This window comes from Clarias gariepinus, chromosome 13, assembly GCF_024256425.1.
Source record: "Clarias gariepinus isolate MV-2021 ecotype Netherlands chromosome 13, CGAR_prim_01v2, whole genome shotgun sequence".
NCBI lineage: Eukaryota > Metazoa > Chordata > Actinopteri > Siluriformes > Clariidae > Clarias > Clarias gariepinus.
The window spans coordinates 29,237,501-29,261,600 of NC_071112.1; the positions used below are offsets into that span (position 1 = coordinate 29,237,501).

Consider the following 24,100-nt stretch of genomic DNA (forward strand, 5'->3'; position numbering starts at 1 on the left):
CATGTTTTTTCACTGACAAGGTGAGAAAGTGTGTCACGTTAATCCTTGCTAGTTAAAAACCGCTCCTTTACATGTTTACGTCACCGCCACGGAGAACCCGTATGGCATTCTGTGTATGGTTGAAATGCTGTCATGACGTAGCGTGCTCTAAAAAGAAAGAGCGTGTGAGAGAGAGAGAGAGAGAGAGAGAGAGAGATTCTACAAAGACTGACAGGATGCGTGTGTGTATACTTTTATTAGAACAAATCCAACAGGTGAAATCTAAAAACAGTCAAATGTAGAGAACCAGGAGTGTTTAAAAAAAACAGAGTGTGGAAATAAAACTTTAAGGACGGACACAATTTTTTTTTGTTGCCATATTTAACACTTATGAATAAAAAAAAAAACTTCACACACCTTATTTTAAATATGCGCTATTTAGATAGCACAGTTTATACATATATAAAACTGTGTGTGTGTGTGTGTGTGTGTGTTTGTGTGTGTGCGTGTCCCCAACAGCTGAAGACGAGCATGTGGATGCAGACCTGTCGCTGGCCGAGCTCGCCGGCCGCCACACCCCCATGCTGCTGGACCCCAACATGGTCGCCCCTCTGCCTCCGGGCCTCGGAGACCATGACCTCCTGACGTGTGGCCAGTGCCAGGAGACCTTTCCGCTGGGCCACATCCTGCTCTTCATCGAGCACAAGAAGAAGCAGTGCCACGGCCACGGCGGCAACCACGGCTGCTATGACAAGATGGCAGACCGGAGCAGCCCCTCGCCGCCCCGCGCCGAGCTGAGGAAGGTGGAGGAACCGGTCGAAATCGGAATCCAGGTGACGCCCGAGGACGAAGATCACAGACTGCTGACGCCTCCGAAAGGAATTTGCCCCAAGCAAGAGAGCGGCCTGGCAGGTGAGTCTCGGTGTCTTGGTGCAAACTAACCTTGAACCCTCTGACACCTCAGAGAAGGTCTTTCTTTCCTTTGCATACCAGCGTGTGACAGATTTAATACGACCTCAGCTAATGTGAGCGGCTACTCCGCAAACACTTTAATAACCCTAACCCTGGATTAGCTGGATCCTCTGGATTATCTGGACAAGCAGCTGTGGTGTGAGTTAGGGAAGCCTGAAGAGTGGAAAAAAAGATAAAAATGGGTGTGGTTAATCCTTTTACTTTACAGAAAATTTTCAAAACTAACTTTTTAAAATTTATGTAAAAAACGATCTGTCGTAGTTTTTTCCCCTTCTTTTTTTAAGTTACCTGCTTGTTTTTTCTCTCTGACACTGGAGACTCCTTCCATAACTGTTACACAAACATCTCCTGACACCGGACTTTGCCGTATAACGGATGAGTTTACATGAAGCCTCCTTGACCAGTTAGCCATTACTATAGAAGCGATAACAACACGTTAATAGGAACCTGTGATTTGTAGCTGCACTATCGCCAGCTCTGCTGTTATATAAAATGAACCGACCAATCAGAACGCAGAATTCAGAAGGGACATAAAGTCAGAAAGTTTAAAGGGAGAGTTTAAAACGGATTAAGACAGTTAGGTCATGATCTCAGTATGAATCACACACACACACATATATACATACACACACAAACACGTAGAGCGTTTTCAGACAAAGGGAAGTGCACTCATTTCCCTCCGCAGGATCCTGTCGTGATTGTGATACCGCTCGTCTCAGAGGCCTCGAGAGAGATTGTTTTTCCTTCAGCTGATTTCATTAGAGGAGCCTGTGCTGCGCGCCGAGTGAAACATCACATTACGGACACACGCACACACACATACACACACACGAACAACCCCAGCACCCCTACTCTAAACCCCCTGAAGGACTCTGGTAGTTGAAACAAATTGTGCAAAACGTGACGGAGAACTCGGCGCTCACTTTCATGGAGAAATCCAGCCTGAGCCATCTGCTTAAAAAGGTGAAAAACTCATTAAAATTCAAATACTCCAAATGAGAGAGAGAGAGAGAGAGAGAGAGAAGGATTAAAAGAACCAGTTTGCTATTGAATTTGAGTAAAAAGGCAGTTTAGCTCGGTCCAGCTGCAGGGTGAGAGTGCTCTCTCTCTCTCTCTCTCTCTCTCTCTCTCTCTCTCATTGTTTGTCTCTATTTTTCTCTCGCTCTACCTTCTCTCTGCCTCTAATGCTGTCTCTCTTTTGGTCTCTGTCTATGTCTCGACTTCTCTCTCCGTCTTTCTTTTTCTGTCCCCGCATATCAGTTTCTTTTTCTGTTTCTCTCTTAATTTATTTTAACTCTCTCTCTCTCTCGATTTCTGTTTTTCTATAGTTTTGTCTCTATTTTTCTGTCCCTCTGGCTGCTGACTCGCTCTTTTTCTGTATCTGTCTCTCTGTTTCTATCTGACTCTCTCTTTCTCTCATTTTATTATTTGTAATTCCCTCTCGTTTCCTGAGAATTTCTCTTCCTGTCTTCTCCTTTATGTGTAATCTATCTGTTCTCTTTCTGTCTCTGTCCGTCTATCTGTCTGACTCTGTATCTCTGTTTTTATCTCTCTCTCTCTCACTCTCTTTCATTATTAATCTCTCTCTTGAATGTCTCTCTTTTTCTTACTCTCCACCACTTACTTTCCTCCAAACCAGTGCCATCCAGTCTTCGACACAGATGCAGCCAGAGGAATGATAGGAAACGGGTCTCATAATATAATATTCGGGGCTGGACAAAGTTTGCGGGGGGGAAGCGGTTGGAGTGGCTCGTGACGCTGGCTCCAGTTTTAATAACGTCTTTTTTTTTCCTGTTTGTTAAGCGTCCTTGTTTGCGAAAATTTCCTGCAGCATCAAAGACAATTTACTCGCTGCCACCGTGCCATGGCGCACATTTAAATACACCCTTAATAACCAGGAAGAAGCTCATTTAGTCCGAACCCCACATGGCGCAGAGCCACCTTGCAGCGTCCGTCGGCGTTAATTACGGAAGATGATGCGCGGCTTTCGTTGCAGACGGTTTCACATTTCAAAGCCTTCGTGCCACAGTCCACGCACGTGTCGTCATTGTGTGCGTGCCACTGAGCCGCTATTATCAAAGCGGGAGCTGAAGCAGAAAAACTAAACAAAAAAACATACATTTCACATATCAATAATGTGATTATTCGGATCTCAGGGGTAAATCCTCATGCAAGCAGGCTAATATCCACCTTAAATCTAGAACTGAAAATCATATATGAGTAATTCATATAAGAATGACACGTGAAAAATACACGCAGGTGCGAACGATAAGGAATCAAAAAGGAATCACGTGAGACAGGTACAGTCTTGGGATTAATCACTTTAAAAAAAAAAATGAATCATGTGGAAAGAAATGAATCATTAGCAAAATAGCTGAGAAATAAGGGGAGAAACTGCACGTGAAAAACAAATCACATGAGAAAGGGAATGATCTGAAGAACAACTTGCAAAAGAAGTGAAGGAGTCAGATGGAAATAAAAGAATGGAAGAAAGTCACTGGTGAAAAATAGGATTCATATGAAAACCCCACATAGGAATGTCGCACAGTCGTGTTGTGACTATTCACGTGACATTCACGTGACTCTTCTGTAAAAGTAGGCGTAAAAAAAACCAAACAAAACTAAATGCATATTTATATAGAAATCTAAATCAATATATTCAGTACCGCTCTGTGTGTGTAGGCCTGGAATTATAAATATACATTTAATACAATATCCACCCATCATGACAAGTCATTCAATCTTTCGGGATTTAAAAAAAAATGACTTTTAAATTACTCGTAATAAGCAAAATTCTATTTTAACCCGCTTTCCTAATAAGCTCCGGGTTTGGAGAAGAACAAGGGAGGAGAAAGAAAAAGAAAAGACATGGGGGGGCGGGGGGTTTGCTGTAAAAAGGAAGGAGGGATGAAGGATAATTTTTAATCTTGTTTAAACTTCAGCATTTGAATAATGGGTTATTGGAATGAAAGATGAACATTTGCCAGCGTAAATCATATTGCGGTGACTACGAGTAAATTTTTAGCCCTTTCATTAGCTCGGGCGTCGAAGGGAGAAAGAGAAGGAGAGAGAGAGAGAGAGAGAGAGGGAGAGAGAGAAGGAGCAGTGGATTCTCGAGCCCGGCTGAGAAGAAAGGCAGAGATGAAATGTCCTCGGCGAATGATTAAGAAGCTTGAATGTCAGCTGGGCGTGCGGCTAAACATGTGCACGCTGCCTTGTGTTCATAATTGCCTCCCAGCAGGTTAAAGTATTCTTTTATGCTAAACCTTTTCCGCTTCCCATTTGTTCTCCACGTGAAATAGAAAATGACACGCAGAAAAACACTCGGGCTCCTTTTTTTCGGGGGGAGAGGAAGAAAAAAAAAAAACAACAACAACATAGCAGCGAGTGGCGCTCGTACTCTCAAAGCGCAGATCATTTTTCATGAATTTGCTGTTTTTTTTTCTTTAATATATCCATCTGTCAGCTTCAAATGGAAAATGAGGGCGAGAGAGAGAGAATCCAAGGAGGACAAATGTATGTTTGTGTGTGTGTGTGTGTGTGTGCGCGAATAAAAAAAAAGCTAATTCTGAACAGAACAACATTCTCATCATCCCCAGAGCTGCGGTTTGATCTTTTTCTCCCTTTCGTCTGGCCCCCGACACGCGACTGCTGTTTTGACAGGCCTTAAACTCCACCGATTCATTCGCACACGTCAACCTGCATCACGTCACACCGTCTGCACACACACACACACACAAAGTCAAGCACACACACAAGGACAAGAAGAGCGCTGCCATATTCAAGTATTTTAGTTTTTTTATGGAAGATTCATTCCTGTATTTTTAATTCTACACATTATGCAAACTTTAAATCTCATATCCGGTCAAAAGGTGTTGATTTACTTCCTGTGATGTCAGCTCTGATTTCAATCATACTGTATTTTTTAAATGACTGAACTAAAAAAAGGCTAAAGACATCTTAATGTCTCATTGCTAAATTGATGCTTATTTTAAAGCTTTACGGAAGGAGTCGTCAGTGTCAGTGTCAGTGCTTCGCAACCAGATCTCCATGACAACCTGAGTTTTTTTTTTAATGTCTTATTACATACTACAAGAGAGAGAGGAATAAACAGAGGGTAAGAGTTGAGTAACATAAATACAAATAGGAGCTAACTGATTACTGTACCTAAATGCAAACTAAAATAATTTATGTTTTGTATTTAACATAATTTAATGTTTTGTTATTTGATTTTTTTTTTTTTGAGAAATGGCTATATGCGTGTGTATTTTTATTTAAATGTTTTTGGGCAAACAAATCAATATCAGGGTTATAATGCTAACCACCCAAAAGTTTTATGTAAATATTAGCCGGAGACACACATATTCACACCCATAACATATAGCCACGTGGCTGCGGAACGTTATCATAACTAATAGCGCTAATTAAATAAATTATGACATTTTGCATAGCCAGAGGCTGCAAGAGTTGCTCTTAGGGATGGGATGAAAGGTGTGTGTGTGTGTATTTCTAGGTTTATTCTGAGTATTACAGAGTATCGTGGTATGACATTTGGATGTAGTACACCTAAAAACCACTGATTAAATTAATCAGAATTTTATCAAATGTTTAAAGGTGCAGTGGGTATTTTTTTAAACTTTTTTTTAATCATTTACGAATCGCATAATTTCAACAATACTTGTTTCGAAAGGAAACATGTGATTTACGATACATTCGTGCAATCGAAAAATCTGTTTATTTTTTTTTTCTGGCCCTAAAATCTATTACATCAGATGCTCAGATGTGCTCTTTCCCCCTTAAAGGCAGCTCACTAAGCATGGAAGGGATCTACAGTATATATGACATACTGCTGCTTTAATACCATTACAGTTATGCATTTGAAACCTTTAGTAAGTTTGGAGCTTATTGTAATGTGTAAAGTGATGATGCTGATGTAGAAGTGAGTAAAAAGTATTTTTCTTGCTGTTAGATGTAGATTTAAACAAAACGACAAATTAGAGAAATTACACAATATAATAATGACATTGCAACAAATTATATAGCAGTGCACTTTTTTAAAACAGTGTGTTGCAGAGAATCTGTACATTCTTAAGCTTACTTGCTCTAACAAGCAGCCGATTGATATTATATTAATTAATAATATTAATAAGGTCAGGCCGGTAATTTTCAAGGCGGCAAAAATTACATTAACACTTTTTTCGAGGAACAAAATAGGAGAGGCTAATAATGTATTTGTTTGGGGTTGAAATTGCATGTAAGAATGTACACCAAAATAGCTGACCATAGCTGTACATTTGTTTGTTTTGTAAACATTAAATAATCATATAACATTTTCTTTGAACCCCGTGTTCTTCTTGTAGAGCTACATCCTCAGACTAAGATTAAATATAGACTTATTATTAATGTTTTTTAAATGTATTATTATAATAATAATTATTATTATTATTATTATTATTATATATAGACAATGATGATGATGATCAATTCCATTAAAAGCACTTTTGATTTAAAGAATTCAAAGAATTTAAATTGTAATAAAAATTTTTATTTAATTACAAAATGATGGCTACATTCTGTGTATACTCAAGTCTAAAAGCTGTTTAAATAACATTTTAGTAATAAAATCACCTCCCTGCCACACACACGATCACACACACACTAACCACACGCACGCGCACAGTGAGTGTAAGAGCAGCACTGTGTCATGTGGTGACCACAGCCGTGCTGTAGTTTTGCGAGACGAGGCCCTGTTCCTGTCACTCCTGCAATTTCTCACTTTCACACGTTCTCCCTTTTTCCCTCCAGAGGAATATTTCATCTTTGCTACCATGTTAAGAACCATTTTCTTTTGGTTAAAAGCTTGAACAAAAGCCTTGCTATATACTGTGTATATATATATATATATATATATATATATATATATAGTATGTAATATTTAGATAATTCATTTGATCTAATAAACACCTGGAGAAAAATAGTTCTACTAATGAATTAGAAATACACATTCTCTCTTATGTAATACCAATAAAGTTCGTTTTTGATCAATTAGTTCAGGTGTAATGACGTCCCCGAGCCCCGCTTAAAGCTGTGGTTAGTAAAACCTTTTGCGAGAAATGAGTCGAGTTTAGTGAAAGTGAGGCTGTGCAGATCAGGTTGGACTTCCTGTTTTGGTTTAAACCGTTCCTACAGCTAGCGGTGTCGAAGTGCAGAAATGCTTTGGCGGAGTTTGTCGTCTAAATAAATAATCCAGTCACAATTTTTCACTCAGGTTAAAAGGAGAACGGTTTCAAGTCTGAAACTGTATATATATAGAAAAAAAAAAAAAAACACCAAAACACACACTGATTTTACACACATCTGTATAACACAGAAACAAGAAAAAAAGAAGAAATAGAAAAAAAGAAAAACACTGGCTTAGGCTAAGTAAGAACAGCTTTATTGCTAATCTCTTATGTTAGCTAGCATAGCATTAACTCTATTGATACATAAACACTAGCAAAATGCTTATATTTTAGCATGATAAGTACGAGCAGCTAAGATTCCACTCAGTCTTTGTGTGTATGTGTGTGTGTGTGTGTGTATGTGTGTGTTTTCAGAAAAGATGAGACACAGTAGGTGAAGGACAAACCTCATGTATTGCTAACACTAAATAACTAGATTATTTATTAATTTTTGCTAGTCTCTCAAATGTTAGCTGGAACAACATAACTGATGATACATACACAGTTATGGAATGCTAATGGTTAGCAGGATAAAGTCTTATTAAGTTTTATTTTATTTTATTTTTTCCAAAGTAGGAAGCAGAAGTCAAAATATGTGAATGCAAAATATTTAAAGCAAGCTAGCTAGGGCTAATGAGTGTGAGCCTTTTCTTTGCTAATGTCTCTTGATAACACAAGCTAACACTAATGACATACCTGCTAAATGCTAACAATGAACACACAGCGTATTTAAGAACAGCTAAATTCTGTTTATTTAGTGATATTGAAGCTAGTTTGTGGGGTTTTTTCTTTTGTAAATGTGAGGAGATGTCATTAGCTGACGGAAAAACTTTAAAGAAGCTATCTAAGCCCGAGTTGCTTTCTTTAATGCTAATCTCAAACGTGTTAGCTACTGTAGCTATTTATTAAGTACTTCTGTCCTTGGTAATATTTTCCTCCTGTGGAAAAGAAATGTCGCCAGGTTTATTCATGCATATAGTGTTGTTGCATTTTTTTTTTGTTTCTATATTGCCCACATATTCAGTTACATCATACCTCATCTCCTTAATGAATATTTAAAAGTGCACCATGCCGCGTAGGGCATCTATACCAGCTAGGAAATGCACGATTATGCCATTTTAATGCTGCTATAAAAGCAGACTTGGATGTAGTTAAAAGGCAAAATCCGTCCAGAGACATGCACAGATATTTGAAGCCCTCTGGCTTAGCTGGCGAATCGAGGCAACGTCTCAATCGAGGGGACATTTCTGCTCGTCTTTGTACCCCTGGATCTGTCTCTGAGCTCGACACGATCATAGAGAGAGCTCTTCAATAAATAATGATGCAACATAGAGAGAGAAAGAGAGAGAGAGATTGAAAACATGTTTCTGTAATATGACACACATGCCTTTTTTTTCCTCAATTAAAATTCACAAAGGCTTGATGGTGGTAGTGGTGGTGCTATGGGGAGGGGGTTATGAACGGCTCGGGTGCCGAGGCCGCGCCAGAATCAATGCCTGCGGATCGTGTGGCGAGGTGAACGTGCGTTTGATTTAACGTGCTCTTTTTAGAGCCATTATTCCTGCTGGTCTTCTTGTTTTTTTGTTGTTTCAATAAAGCCGGGAGAGCTGGGACCAAGCAGGCGTTTTGAAGTGGTAATTGCCCACTTTTGTCTAGTTACCTGCTTTCCTCCCTCTCTTTCTCTCGCTTTCTCTCTCTCTTATCATAATAAAATTTTCCTTTCATTTTCACCATAAAAAACACCCAGGATCGATAAAGTGTTAAGACAACCTATTTCTAACATTTCATAGTTTCACACTATCACAGAATTAACAAAGCGTTAGAAAACACACAGCACACACAAGGAACATTTTGATGTCAGCTAACCACGTTTTTATTGCTTTCCTTTTTTAAAATGAAAATCCTTTTTGACAATAAAATATGTCTTCACTTTAAGTATTTATCGTATTATTGTTCTTGTTGATGTTGCTGTCGAGAGCTGAAAGATGACGGATCTGAGGAAAAGCAGAAAATAGCTACATCTTTGGTTCAGCTCTGATCATTGACGCTATGATCAGCTCTGTCCGTCGGATATAATAAAGCTACAGTATGATGTAAAGGTAAACTGCTGGCTGTATTCAGAGTGCCAGGTGAAGTAACGACGGAGAATTACACAAATTTAAACGCTTTGGTGGAGTGAATCCAGGCTGCTGTGAAAATGTTATGGAGATACAACAGGAAAGTAAAGAGATAAAGGTGGAGAACTCTGGCTTTCAAATGGCGGTGTAAATAAATACAGTACATGGTAACAGACTCATAATCATATACAGTGATAAGACTAGAAAGGGTGCAACCTGAGTGTGTGTGTGTGTATATTATATATATGATAAAAAAATGAGTGTGTTGCTGAATGCACATGACTCAAAATCATCGTTCTTGCTAATCACTGTCCGGCCTCCACTCTCTTTCTCTCTCTCGTGCTCGGAGACGTCATCCTGCTAAGATCCGACGGCCTGCAGGAGTTACCTTCAGCGCAACGTCTTTTCATTTCTCCCCCCTGCGTGCCTAAGCTCTAAAATCCAGCAATGTGCCACTTTTCACTTCAGGCTACTTCACCCGCCTCCCTCCTGAGCTATGTCCAGCAGCAGAAACAGAGAAAAGTGTGTGTGTGTGTGCGTGTGTGAGAGGAAGAGAAAGAGAGAGAGAGAGAGAGAGATTGACGAAATACTTTTAGAGGCTAATGGAGCATAAAAAAAGAGAAGGCTGAATCCATGTACTTCTTAGCATCTTCAAATCCCCCCCCTCAGATTTTTGCCTCGTCGCTTGCCTCGGTTAATCACTTTCCATGCGCTCATTTAAATATTAAAATTTTCTTTAATCATCAAAGGCAGGGAGCCTCATGCATATTCATATCTTCAAGTCTCCCCCCCACATCTCTCTCCCTCTCTCTCTCCCTCTCTCTCCACTTTTCCCCAGAATTACAGGTTCATTACCTCGCTCCAAAGCCAAACAGTCATTACCAAGAGCCAGCTTTTTAATTGCTGATGCCTGGCCGTCATCGGCGTAACGCTCAGATTTAAAGTTCCGGAAGAAGCCGAAACGCAAAGAAAGGCTTCAAGTTTTAAAAGAACTTAGCATTCATGTTGTACATTTTCATTGCTGTAGAGAAAACAGAACGGAGAGAGAGAGAGAGAGGGAGAAGGAGAGAGAGAGGGAGAGAAAAAAACCTGTTCTCTGGCTGGAGCTCTGAATATTTGTCAAGAGGCTTGACGAAAGTTGCATTTGCATAATGACTTTGTAGTTCTGCATTAATAAAATTTGCATATGAAGCCGTGTTAATTACTCCTGATCAGGCTTTTTTGCATTCATGCATGGTAATTTTCGGAGACTTGCGAGAATTGATGTCCTGGCGTCAGGGCTGTGATTGGTGGCGGTGGCTGTGCTGGTTGTGGAGGTGGTGTATGTGTGTGTGTGTGTGTGTGTGTTTGTAGTAGTGACGGTGGGGGTTATGAGGAGTGACAGAGGAGGGGTAGGGAGGAGATGCGATGGCGTCGGATGTAGCTCAGAGAAAGAGACGATGGCACATTTTGCGTGTTTTGCGAGCCGCTTTATTGTGCCTGCTCTCTCTCTCTCTCTCTCTCTCTCATACAACTCAAAAGCAGCTCCTGTAATTGGTGTGTGAAAAAAAGGAGTGAGGGAATGAAGGAGTGATATTTAAAAAAAAACATGTAATAAAAACTCGTAAAAAATAGAACGAAAGAAACACCCAGAATAATAAAAAAAAGAATGATAAAAAACACACGCTCAGTTTCCGAAAGGCAGGGCGGCACGATCGAAGGCGGGCGAATCGATAAGCGTGCAATTTGAAAATAGGACGACGGAGGATTTTTACAGAATGTCCTCGTCCTTCTTCTTCTTCAGCTTTTGTGCCACTTTTTTTAAGTTTCCCTTCTCATGAAGACAAAACATTCCCTGTACACGCTACACACACACTTGTAACTTTTCGCAAATGTCATATGTCACGTTTTTCTCACGTATAGTGCGGATTGTTTAACCTCATCAATTTTGTTCACCTTTAAGTGACGCTGGCGTTCCAATCCCGAACCCCTCCGCCTTTTTTTTTTTTTTTTTTGAGACCCTGCTGAGTTCAAGCATTCGTCTTTGGAATTTTGGCCTCTCACTTGTGGTTTGGCAAAAGCATCACACGGCACTATGAGCGTGTGTGCGTGCGTGCGTGCGAATGCACGTGTGTATCCAATATGTGCCCACACTAGGACAAGTTTAATAGGTGTGTGTTTGGTGGTGTGGTGTGGTGTGTCTCGTTACATCTTCTTTCCCTGTTTCTCCTTTGCTCTTTTCCCCAACTCAAACCAGCGCTCTCTTTCTCGTTTCGTCTAAGAATTAAACCCAGGACTTTAAAGCAGCGTGAAGAGTCTGGGGCCACGTCCAAAACAAAGCCATCTTTCTTTTTCTTTTTTCTTTTTTTCCTTGCACAGACGCGCAGCACATGAGCACTCGAGTGCGCCCGTGACAGCTCTGGCACTCTGTTAGCCTTTTTTTTCTTTTTTTTCCGATGCCTGCACGTGTGTCATCAGTGTTGTGATAATTGCGGAGAACAACGCATGGCACCTTTAAACCTTTAAAATGTCTGATATATCAGCCAATTCTTATCATATATTTCGAAGGGGAACGGGCGGAGGCTGAGCATGCACCTCGTCTTTTCTTTTCTTGCTGTTTTCCTTGCTGTAAGAGAAAGGTTTCAGCAGCGTGCCCTTTGGATTACTGCACTGCACGCTCAGTGTTTAATTTTTCAAGGGGAAATGACAGAGAGTAAAACAAATGATGCAGGAATGGATATGTATATACAGTATATATACACACACACACACACACAGAGGGTGCGGACACAGGAACAGAGATAGAGATATCGAAAAAGGTTGATAATACAGGATGTGTGTGTTAATATCACGAATTTACATCAGTCCTCGGGTTAGCATCCAGGGATTTGAACACTTGCTGTTATAGGACATGATGTTATAGGAAAATAATCAATGACACACAGGAACTGTCAGTTCTTGATTATGCTTCTTCGACAGCATACATTTTGACCTTGTTGTTTTGACCTCGCTACAATTTTAACAGATCTTCACGCCAAATTCTTCAAATATCACTTTTTTGTGACACTGGAGACTCCTTCCAAACTTGTCTATTTCAAACGTCCCCTCATTGAACACTTCACAGTTTTTAGGACGCATGTGTCAATAGTTTGACATGAAGTATTTTTATACTGCTAATTTACAGCGCACTAGCGAACATGTTCAAAGCCGCTAACGAGTCGTCTTGCTGTTCATCGAACATAACAGTGGCGAGTTTTCAGTGGCAACGAGTCATGAACACGTCCCACATGAAGACATCAAACTGCCGCAGCGCCACTCTGCGGTACCGCCATGGTGGCGTTTCGGTCTCTCTCCACCGCGAGGCAGGGAATAAACTTGTCACCGATTTGGGTTGTGAACACAAGCTCTCTGCGTGTGCTCATGGCTTCTGCCCTCGTGTTCATCATCTTCTTCTCCACACTTTTTTATTGTCAGCAGACATGTAGTGCACTGCCGCACTTTGATAAAAAAAACAAAAACAATTCAAGGTGGCTAATTCACTGCTATTAAATCCTCTTAAGGTTGAGGGATTGAGACTTTGCTTCTTTTTTCACCTGTCCTGCCAAAAAGCCGTCTTTGCATAACTGGTTTGAAGGCTGAGCCGTGGCACGTTTGATACAGTAGCTCTGTCACCCTGACGCTGTTTGTTTAGCGAGCTGCTCGAGCAAGCATGCAGATTTGAATTTGTAAATCATAGGAGAAAAGGCTGCAGGAAGACTGGTAAGCCCTTTCCAGCAGGGCCTAGACGCCAGCCCTTCGATATACCTCGTTCCAAAGCGGCTTTGGCGGGAACGGATCACGGCCGCGGACAATGACGCGCCTGTGGAAAGCAGTGGACAGGATAGGATTAGCAGGTTAGCTTGAGTTCCTCCTCGCTGCTAACACGCTCTCCTGGCTCCCCTGGGCTTTTTGACACAGTGTGGCGCAAGGAATTAGTCCAGCTCCCAGATTTAAACCTTCACCAGCTAATGGAGCCTCTAAAGCCCAGAGCATTTCCTTGCGAAGGAGTGTTGCCGACGGTTAAGTAGAAAGCATTGCCACCATCAGCTCTATACTAATTTTTCACTGTGTTAGCTCTGAGGATTAAGGATGCAGAGTTGGAACTATTCAGGAGAGGTGGGTTGAAGAATTAGAGGCCAATTACAAGCAACTGAGGGTTTGTTTGTCATCGAGGAAGGTGGAAAGTGTGGCGAGAGAGGAGAGGGGAAGATTTTCGGAGGGTGCTGGAGGGCGACGCAGCCTGACGAAGTGTGGGTTGATCCTCTTGTTTAGGGGGGCTTAAGGCTTCCCAATTTCACATGCTTCTGCGCAAACCCCAGACTCTGCTGGCAGTATTGATATTTGTCCTCTCTGGTCAATGCCTCCTTTTTTTTCTCTTTTTTTTTTGCTTCTCTTGATCTTTTACTTCATTTTAAAAAACGTAGAGAACGTTAGGCCTTGTGTTTATATGCATGTGCGTGTGTGTGTTTATGTAGCAGCCCTGTAATCAGGCTTCTCCGGCACTAATTGCTCATGCCTGTGGAGTATGTAGAACGTCGTATCAAAGCTCATCCTGAAGACCGGGATCACTAGCTGGCACCGCTTGATCGTTCCTCGAGACGTCTCTGGTCCAACCCTGTTTTTTCGCCCTCCATCTCTAGCCTGGGTTTTTATCTACGAGATTGTTTCCAAGCCATTTCCCCATCTTACCATCCTCCGAGGCCTCGTTCTTTTGGCCCTGTACACGCAGAGTTTAATGTTCCTCCCATCGTGAGGCAACATGTCAGCACGGAGATGTTTTTTTTTTTCTTTATTTACCGGATGTGCAGAGCAGTCTGGGTGGTAGTAAAGCAAATTGTAGGAAAGCAGTAAAAGCAGATTAAGTTTCTCCTCATGGGTTCGGGTCTTTAGCGCGTTTACTGAAAACATCACCCTGGACTCGACAAACACCTCAAATTATCAGTGTAGTTTGCTGGAGCTTATTGATCTTTGCAATGAGGCTGTGCAGAAAAAAAAAACACTTGAGAATTTTACTGTCAAAAAAAAAATGATTGAATTAGATTTCTGCTGTTACATAACAAATCAGTCGCAACATTGTCGGAGCGAAGAAAAAAAAGCAACCTGTTGGACGTCTAATTTGTTAGATGTAAATTTCAGTGCTGGATTTTAGCCAGAAGGAGCCACCGTGCCTTAACAGTCGTCCCTCTGATCAGAAACTAGGACAATAAACGACTATTTGGCTCTCTCAAAGCCACCATAGAAACCTGTGGCTTAATCCAAGAAAATTGGCTGATGCTCAGAGAACAGAGAAGACTCGCTGTGTGTGTCTGAGGTATTAATGTCGCTGGCACAGATTCTCTGGTTCCCCTGGTTTCAATCTAACCTTTCGTTCATTTTCATTTCAAGCCACAATGGCATTAGAACAGTGAGTGTTGGATTAGGCAGTGTGTGTGCTCTTAATCCACTGTATTTGTTTTTCCATCATTTACAGCTGTGTGATTTCTCTCGCTCTCTCTCTCTCTCTCTCTTTCTCTCTTTGTTATAAAAGTCTGCAGTGTTTTGACTAGGGCTTGCTCTACGTCTATAATTTCATATTTCGAGTAAAGGACACCATTCGGACTTTCGCCGTTGGCATCATCTTGGCTACGTGCCTAACCTGAAAGTGAGAGCTAGCACGAGAACTGGATCTTCAAAGTCGTCTTTACCTCAGAGTCTCTCTACCTGTCTTTCTAATTCACGCAGATATCTGAACACGGCATCCCTCTCACGAGAAACCCAGAAATCAGGTCTGATTCCCAGGGCCAAATGAGCATCATTAAAGCTAATCAGCAGCACAGAAACGGAGAGGAGCTACGTCATCAGATGACAGCGATACCAATCAACCTTGTTAGCTCCAGAGGTGTGAAATGAATATGATGCCTGTTAGCAAAATCGAGAGTTAGCGCTTGAGCAGGGATATTACTTTCTGCTCTGCTTTCTCACATGCTATAATATCCTAATATCATAACGGAAACTGATCTTGATATTAAAAATCTAACAAAGCCTTCCATATACCGCTCTCCTGTGTGGAGATGCTAACTCGGACCAGAGCCAATGCACATAAAAAGTGGATTTTAATGGGTGGGATTTGGTTGTGGACTTTCCAGCAAGTTTCGGTGAACCCGAATTTCGTTATTTTCATTAAGGTTGGGAAAACCGTTTGCGAAGCCAAGGTTTGGGAAAGCCTTAGCTGGTGGATGACTGAGATGAAAATATGTTTTAGCTAGGTAGCAAGCATAGTGGCAACAACACAAGGAATACCTGATGGATTCCACAGTGTTTCCAGACTACATGGATTTCTTGGCACAGGTTCACAGACTACAGTTGTTCCTTCTCCCGAGACATCTGATTAGCCTTCTCAGCTAATTAACAACCCTTCCTGAGTCAATCTGTCTTTTAGAGCAGGGAAAACTCTGAAATGTGCAAGGTTTTCCAGAACCAGGGTGTGTGTGATGCGATAAGAATTTGTGAGCTTGGTTCTTTGAGAAACTTTTAACTTTTCATGCTGTAAGTTCCACAAGAAGTGGATCTTTTAATCATAGCGATAGCGGAAAGTCACAATGCAATCTCTTCCTGTCTAAAAAAAAAAACCCATGCCCTCTTGGCTGGCTTGTCTCCTGTGCCATGTTTCTGAGCACACATCACAGGGACCTTTTATGATGCCCACTTCTTTTTGTGAAGGGGATGTTGAATGCCCAGCTTTTTATAGTTACATTTAAAGGGAGTTGGATGCCTGGCGCAGCTGGGGCTCATTATGGTATACTCCATCCAAAAATGCACGTGTAATTAATTCGCTCACCCAGACCCTCGTTGCTCCCTCCCTCCTTACATCCAGGACCTCCAGTCTGCTAGCTATCTGCACAAAGTCTTCGGCGGAACTCATATGGCACTCGGCTTGGGCGGCACTCGGCTTGGAGCGATAACCCGACTTTGGGGGTGATGGACGGCACTTACGCAAGCGTACCCCTAAGATGAGTGGCTAACGTTCTGTACCCGTCTGGATCGCTGTTTAATTTCCGGTCGATGCGGTTTTAAAGCGAAGTGAATCATTTGAAACAATGTCCTTTGTGTGTCATGTTCTTCTCGGATGCTTGGTGTGCTGTGCCAAGCTCGAGCAGACTGCCGTACTGTAGCTCAGCGGCAGGGCTATCAGACAGAGAGAGGCCTTTTTAAATCCCTGGCGCATTACTGCGTCCACTCGCTGGTGTAAACCCACTCGAACGAGATGAATAGCTTATGCAATTTTGTGAAGTCCGTCCTGCAGTGAGGCAATGCCAGGAAACGCTTCTGTCTCTTGACAGTGACGTTTTTCCAGTTCTTTTACATTGTCTTGCTGCCCAGTGGCTCGTAAGCGCACACGGTCTCCGTTTAAACCCTTTAATTTGCTAATGCCACAGGGTATTTAACACTTAATAATTTGACCCGTGCAGCAAATAAAGCAGAGTGCAGCTTAAAGCGACAGAATGGAGGAAGGGATAAAACTATTGACTGTACCGCTAAACTTCTAAACTTACTAGGCAATTAAAATGCATATTGTTCTTCTTCTTTACGTCTTTATGTATCTTATTAAACTGTATACATAGATATCTATAACCCTTAACACCGGTCGTGCTGCCACCCCGGCCTCCCTGGAACAGACAAAGCGAGTGAAGTGAAGTTTTTAGGCCCTTGAATGTAAGCGTTTGGAGTGGAGAACAAGAAGGAGGAGAACGAGGAGGACGAGGAGGAGGAGGAGAAGGAATAGGAGGGGTGTTGGTAGAAGAGCTCTGTTTCTTGCAAATGAAAACAGATTGGACTGGTTATAGAAGAGAGCCTGGTTTCAGTTAGACTGGAGACAGGCGTACTGTGTGAATGCCATACCCCCCACTACCACCACCACCCTCTCCTCCGTTTACAGCTTCTGACATGCTTTTTCCAGCGCTGCTTTCTGCTGCACGTTTTCTTTTTTGCCTCCCCTTTTTTTCCCATCCCGCTTTTCCTTCTTTTTTTTTTTTTGCCTGAGAATTAAACAGAAGTAAAGAGGCCTGCTCTTCTAATCTTTGTTATCACTTTTGAAATTTCTTTTAAGAAAATGGCCGGAGTCATATACCGTGCAGAGATCATTTCCGTGAGCGTTGTTTGATCGTCGGCCGCCATCATGTTAACACCGAAGGTCAGCTTAAGCCTCCTGTCATAATCACCGCGTGAAGAAATGTTTTCTTTATCCTGACAAATAGAGGGCTTTGTTTATAGAGACCGTAAGCTGCGATTGCAGTTATTATTCTGTCGGGCAGAATAGTAACCAGGCCGAGAGGATTCCATCAGGTAGACCTAAACCTCTGTGCCTTTTTTCTGACAATATGTCTGTATGAAAAAAATCTGTGTTTTGTTTGCTAATTACAGCTATATTGCCCCCCCCAGGAAGTTTCGTCTGGCTCGCTGGATTCTTTTTTTTATTCCTTATTCAAAACCTCACATTCAAGGCACTTTAGCTTTGGTCTTTAATACATGTTTAGAACCAGATTTCAAAGGAAATTAAGTGATTTTGCAATTAGCGTTATATTTCCGGCCTGGGCACAGAGGCTGGCACCGTTATTAGCGTTTTCTATGCCTGATTTAATTTTACAGGTGCCTGTTAAATAAGGGCCTTTCACACCACACTCTGGCACGTTTGATGACGGGAAGCACTTCACACTTTTTTTTTTTTTTTTGTGTAAAGTGTATGTACATCATGAAGCTCACGGTCCAGTCCAGCAGCCTTGGCTGTCCCTCGTCTCAGATGCGTCTTGCGTGTAATCAGAGCCTTATAAGGTCCGTTTGGAGCAGAGGTGCCCCCCTTCCCCACCCTCGTGTCTCTGGTTCCTCGCTTTAACCCTCATCTGGTCTGGATCTGCTCTTCCAGGCCACAGCCCGCACGGCTCGCTCTGTCTTCACAGTATAAACACACAAACCAGGGCCAGAATGCACGGACCTAGCTTTATCCCGAACGCACTCACACAAGCCCCACACACACACACACACACACACACACACACACTAGCACACACACGGACGTTGACACTTTCCCCTCCTTTAAGTCCTTGGGATCAATTCAGAGGGACAGGCGCCAATAAGATGACAAACATCGAAGGCCTGCTGGTGGAGCTGGCTTTTGTTCTGTGCCATGTTTTCTCCAGACACGTTTTATGTTTTTCTTTTTTCTCCTTCTCTCTGTTTGATAGTAATGAAGAGTGCTTCAGCGGTAATAATACCACCCGGAGACTGAATGAGAAGTCTGCAGATTTATAGGATGACTGGACTCTTTTCTTTATTCCAGCCTGTATATAGACCCGTATCTCACTCGTGCTCTCTCGCTCGCTTTTATATCTCCTGCAAACCGGCAACACTTTCAGCTGACTGCTGGGTAAATAAGGTTGCCCAGCCTTGCCTGAGAACCTCATATATTTTTATTTATTTTTTACTCCGAGGCAGGAGCAGCTTTACCGCGACTGCACAGAGGAATCCGCAAAGCAATCAGAGTGCAAAGAGAGGTTGCTGATTTCAGGAAGAGCTCGCTCCGACAGCTAGCTGCAGCGTATGACAATTTCAGAGCGACGGGTCTACCCAGGAACGCAAAATTTGTGTTATTTCAAAACAAAATGAAAAATAGAGTTTTTTTTTTTTTTTATGGCCTGAGATGCTGCAGGTTTTATCATGAGCCCCCATGTTGCCAGTTCTGTTTGGCCAACAGAGCGCAGCTTTGTTACATCAGAGCGAGTGAGCCGAGCCAGGAAGGGGAGGAGAGACTCCAGCCGTATATACAGTACAGTACAGTACTCTGTACCCATGCTCCCACTTGGCCCAGTCTACTTTGGACTGTCTTGCTGTCTAAAGGATGTTGGGAAGGGGGGGTGCAGTGCCGTGTTTTTGGGCCGGCCAAAAATCTGTTCATTCTTGTCTACGCCACGCTTAAATTGCTCCCCAGATTATAGAGACTTCTTATTTAGATCGCAAACTGACATGATGGCATTGTAGCACGACTCCGTTGGCTGATTAGACGTTTTAGCATATGATGTGAAAATGGTGCTGCTGGCTGAATGTCAATAAATCGTGCAGATTATGAATATTAGAATGATCGCAAACTGTTATAATTTTCCAAACTACAAAAAAGTTTCAAAGACGGAATCATTTTGATATACAATTTACAACTCAGCAGTTACACTCCAGACTCAAAGATTTAAAAATAAATAAATAAATCATAATTTTGCTAATAAGACTCAAATGAAAAGTTGTCCTTGTCCTGAACCCTGTTTCATCTGATGGCTTCCTTCATCTACGTAATTTGCATAAATTAACGTGATTGGTTAAATTCCAACAAAAGATTTTTAGATCCAAAAAACCTTTTTTTTTTTTGTTTTGTATTGTTGTTTCTACTTGATCAAAAAAAAAACTTAATAAACAGCTGTGCACAATAAAAAAGATCTAGCTACAATAAAAACAAGTGGCAGTTTTTTTTTACGTTAATCCGTTGCTTGTTTGAGCGATCAATACCGAAAAGTTTTCCTGAATCCAAACCAAAATCTTAACCCCCTCATCACTAATGTTATTAGTGTCCTTTGTGATAAAAAATGTATAATTATCCCATGAGTCACGAAAAGCACGATAAATTGAACAAGAGCATGAAGCCACGTTTAAGTGCTCGTTTTTGCCTCATGTTGCTTTTTTGCTCATATTCAGGGGCAGGTAAAGACCTGCAGGTGAGACTATGTGTGTGTGTGCGTGCGTATTAGTGTGTGCGTGCATGTGTGTGGGGAGGTATGGATAGGATTAGTGAAGAAAAAAGGCTACCCATATCCCTCCGTCTGTCCACTTCCTGTCTCCCTCCCGCATTTTCTGTCCAGACTCAGACTCTAAGTCTTGTCTGGCACTTTCACGTCTAATCTGTTTAATTTGTTAACATGAAACAGGCTTTTTTTTTTTTTTTTACGCAAGCTGTTGACATCGGCCTCCAGCACGAACCGGTGACCCTTAAAACGTCCATAAAGCCTGTTAAAAGGCTTTAAGTCACATTTGACGCCAACGCACCTACACACATGCACAATACAGGTGAATAAGGCCTTTAAAAAAAAAAAAATAAAAAATTATGTTTAGTCAGGTGTTTGCTAATAAGATTATAAGAAAAATGTTTACCTTTTACCACATTGTAACTTATAAGAAAACCTTTTTTTTTTTATTGTCATAAAAAAAAAAAAATTAATGATGCAAATAGCCATGTGTTTAATTAAATCTAAGCCTTTATAGAGTTTTTTTATTTAAAAAAAATTATGATTAAAAAAATTAGTGTGTTCATTTCATGGTAAACAGTTTACAAGAAAATTATCATAATTTTTAATGGACTTGAAAAAAACATTCATTAATATGGCATTTAAAATTTTGTTGAATTTCTTGTGTAATATCATTTTAAATAGATGGGACTAGGGAACAATGATGAGCCTGACCATGATCATAAACTTTTTTAAAAAAAAATTTTTGGTTGTGAATATGATACAAATCCAATTTTAGTAGAAAATGTTAAAAAATTGTAAAATAATTCGACTCATTTAATGTTAATGTGCCATGACAACGTGATTGTACCGAGTGGGTGGAGCCAAAAGGTTTCTTAGTGGGTATGAGTGGAAAATGCTGAAATGAGCATTTTTCTGTTGCGATTTGAGTATTTTATTGCTTCACATAGAGGTAGAGGTGAGAAACCAGGTTTCCTTTCCCTTAGTGGCCCAGCAGACGAAAGTGGTTTTCTGACATCACGTCCGCCTAGGTGTTTAATTCCCCTCTCGGCTCTGCCACTTCGCCATCACCAGGCACGAGTGTAATGAATTTAATTCATTCTGATTTCACTAAGCTGCTCAGTGTTCATTTAAAAAAAAAGAAAGAAAAAAAAAACACCCCTCATCCCATCCCCGCACACCACCTCTTCTAATCCCTGCCTCTTCTAATCTCACGTGAGGAAACCAAGCAAGCTCAAAAGAGGGGGGGGAGGTGGAGGGGGGGAGAAAACAGAGGAGATAGGGAAATCGTCTTTGTCAGGTTTAAAGTACGTCGGTGTTTGGTCCGGCACTCGGGCTGTCAGAAATGAAAGGGAGAAATAGGAAGAGGAGGAAGAAGGAAGGAGGAGGAGAAATAAAGAGCAGACGTGGTGAGGGTGTGTGGTGACTCGGGTAAGCTCAGCGCACCAATAAACTCTAACAAACGGCATCATTATGTTATTGTGTATTGTATAAAAATTATATACTGCTGTAAATGTAAATGGTCTGATCTTAGAAAATGAGGTCATAAAAATGTTATGGCTGAAAAGTGAGTCTTGTGGTGAAAGAAGAAGAAGAAGAAAAAACAGACAGCAAATCACAACTGTCAGTGTAAATGGCTGGCTGTTGGTGTGTGTGTGTGTGTGTGTGTGTGTATGTCTGTAGCTCTTCCCGGAGTGAATATGTCCAGTCGGGGATTCAGTCGAGGGATTTGGCCAGTTGGAGGGAGGAGAATGTAAACCAGATGTTGTGTGTGGGAAATAGCTATGTGCTGTCCACTCCAAGTTTGCGCTAGTGTGTCTAACAGGCTGTAAAAACAGCTGCTTCCAGATTCCGTCGCCTCATTTACACTTAGTAAATCACCCATGATTCTTTGCACTGCCGCCGAGAGCGCCTTGCGGATCCGCCTACCGGCTACCGAGCGTCTCTGTCGCAGACTGCCGTGCTCGGCTTTGATCTTTCTCAGATAGCGCAGAGTGAAAGGGAAAGACGTGCGACCGTGCGACACTTCTGAGTCAGCACCGTGTCCTAGCTAGAAGTGTCTTTTTTTCCCCCTGTTGAATCTCTTTATCCGAAATAAATTGTTTAAGGTGTTGTATCTGGGAGCAGTGGCCTCTCAAGCGAAGGAGGGACGACTTCAAGTCTGCACAAATTGTCGCAAACAAAAAACGCGTGTAGAAAAACAATATTTTCATAGTGAGTTCAGTTTGATGTTCTTGGTGCAGATTTCTTACTGCAACCAAATCATGGTGCACTTCTATCAGCGTAATTTATTATTATTTAATATTTTTTTTATAATTCAAATTTAAGGATAGTGTACTGTAGTATTACATTAAAGTTACAGGATAGCCGCGGTAATGGTAACGGGTGATGCAGAACCGAATCAGATTTTCATTTCACAAGCGCATCAACCGCATGTCAGTGCATATTGTGAGATTTTCCATCTCTTCTGCTTTTTATGTTAAAAATGCTGTATAATGAAATCGGATTGAATAGATAGTAGGCGGGATTTAATGTATTACATCGCTATGTCACTGAATGTGACTGGCTAAAATAAAACTAATAATGTTATGAACTTAGAAATAAAATCAGGGAAATTCACTGGTAGTATTTATTTATATTAAAATAAAATTATATTATATATAATTTTTTGCTAATATGACAGTTAGCAGCTAGCTTCTTCATTGAGAGGATGAGAATGTTCCAAGACTCCAGCACTGACCTCATCCTTAAGCTTCAACCATAATCGATCTCGAGTGTTCAGTATCTGCTTTTAGCTGTCTTTAAAATCTGATGCTTTTTAGTATGTAATTTCCCCCCCCAAAGCGTGTATATTAGACCGGGCATGTGTACGAATCGCCCTGCTTTGTTCGTGGTGGCACAATGCGTCTCGAAACTGATTTGCATGTAATTGTTGCCTCGGATTTGCTATGATAGTCATAAACAAGACATTAGCAATTCAAGGTGAGGAATTAGAGGCCTGAGAGACTTCCAGATCACACGCATGGTAATGAAGCCCCTGGCTTAATAATGCAAGAAATGTCAGGAAACTTTCCACCAGCCGGGCGGACGCCAGGGAGGCACCACAGGCCTAGGGCTCATGTCATCTTTGTTCTAAATGCAAATCAGTTTGTCGTGACATTGACTCCATCAAATATGGAGTGTTGGAGGCATGATGAGAGAGTGTCCAGGCCTTTTCCCTATCTCCTCCGTCAGGTCTGCTCCATCACACACCTGAATCGATCTTTTATTATTATTATTATTATTATTATTATTATTACTATTAGTTTATACATATATATATATTTTTCCTTTATTAATCATCTTTTTCTACACTTTTTTTTTTTTACTTTTTAGTTCTCAAACAACCAACATGAGTAGAAGTAAGAGTGTAAGAGTGTGTGTGAGTGTTTGAAGCCTTCTTAACTGTGAAATATAATGAATACAATCTCAACCTTAATAATTTAAGACCCTCAGTGTGCAAACGGCAGGCAGTTCAAAGAAAAAACAGCGGTGCCTTAAAGACGAGAGCTTCTAACGCTCGGGAAAATTCCAAGGTTATCTGAATAAGTCCTGGTTAACAGGATGTCCAGTTTTGAAGTGCAAGCTTGCCGTCCCATGTGCCCAATTTTTTTTCTCTCTCTCTTTCTTTCTCTCTCTCTTCCCTTTTTCCTGGTTTCGCTGGCATGAAAGGCCGCGAGTCCCCAAAAATAACTCAGAAGGTTAAGATATTAATTAAGCGGCGAGGGCTGAGGAGGAGGATAATGAGAGGTGCTCTCCACAAACAGGCTGGCTGGTGCTTCACTCCGAGAGCGGGGATGAATGAACGCACCAAATCAGTAGTCTATCGGCCGCTGGTCTCGCCAAGTCATTACAGGAATTAGCTTCCAGCCCTGCTAGCAGCCTGCACCTTTTACAGCTGTCATAAGCAGCCCTGGTCATTAGAGCGCGAGGAAAGAAATTCATCCCGAGCAATTAAAATAGGCCGCTACGTGGTATTTGAACATGACTTTAA

General features: G+C 41.4%; 1 protein-coding gene across 2 annotated transcripts in view; it reads left to right on the plus strand.

The window, feature by feature from the left end:
* The window catches only part of bcl11ba (BCL11 transcription factor B a), a 50,116-nt gene that overhangs the window by 14,552 nt on the left and 11,464 nt on the right, over nucleotides 1–24,100 (plus strand). For both annotated transcript variants that reach the window (XM_053510056.1, XM_053510057.1), the window contains exon 2: nucleotides 499–891. In XM_053510056.1, the coding sequence (XP_053366031.1) occupies nucleotides 499–891 (393 nt within the window). The remainder of the gene's footprint in view (nucleotides 1–498; nucleotides 892–24,100) is intronic.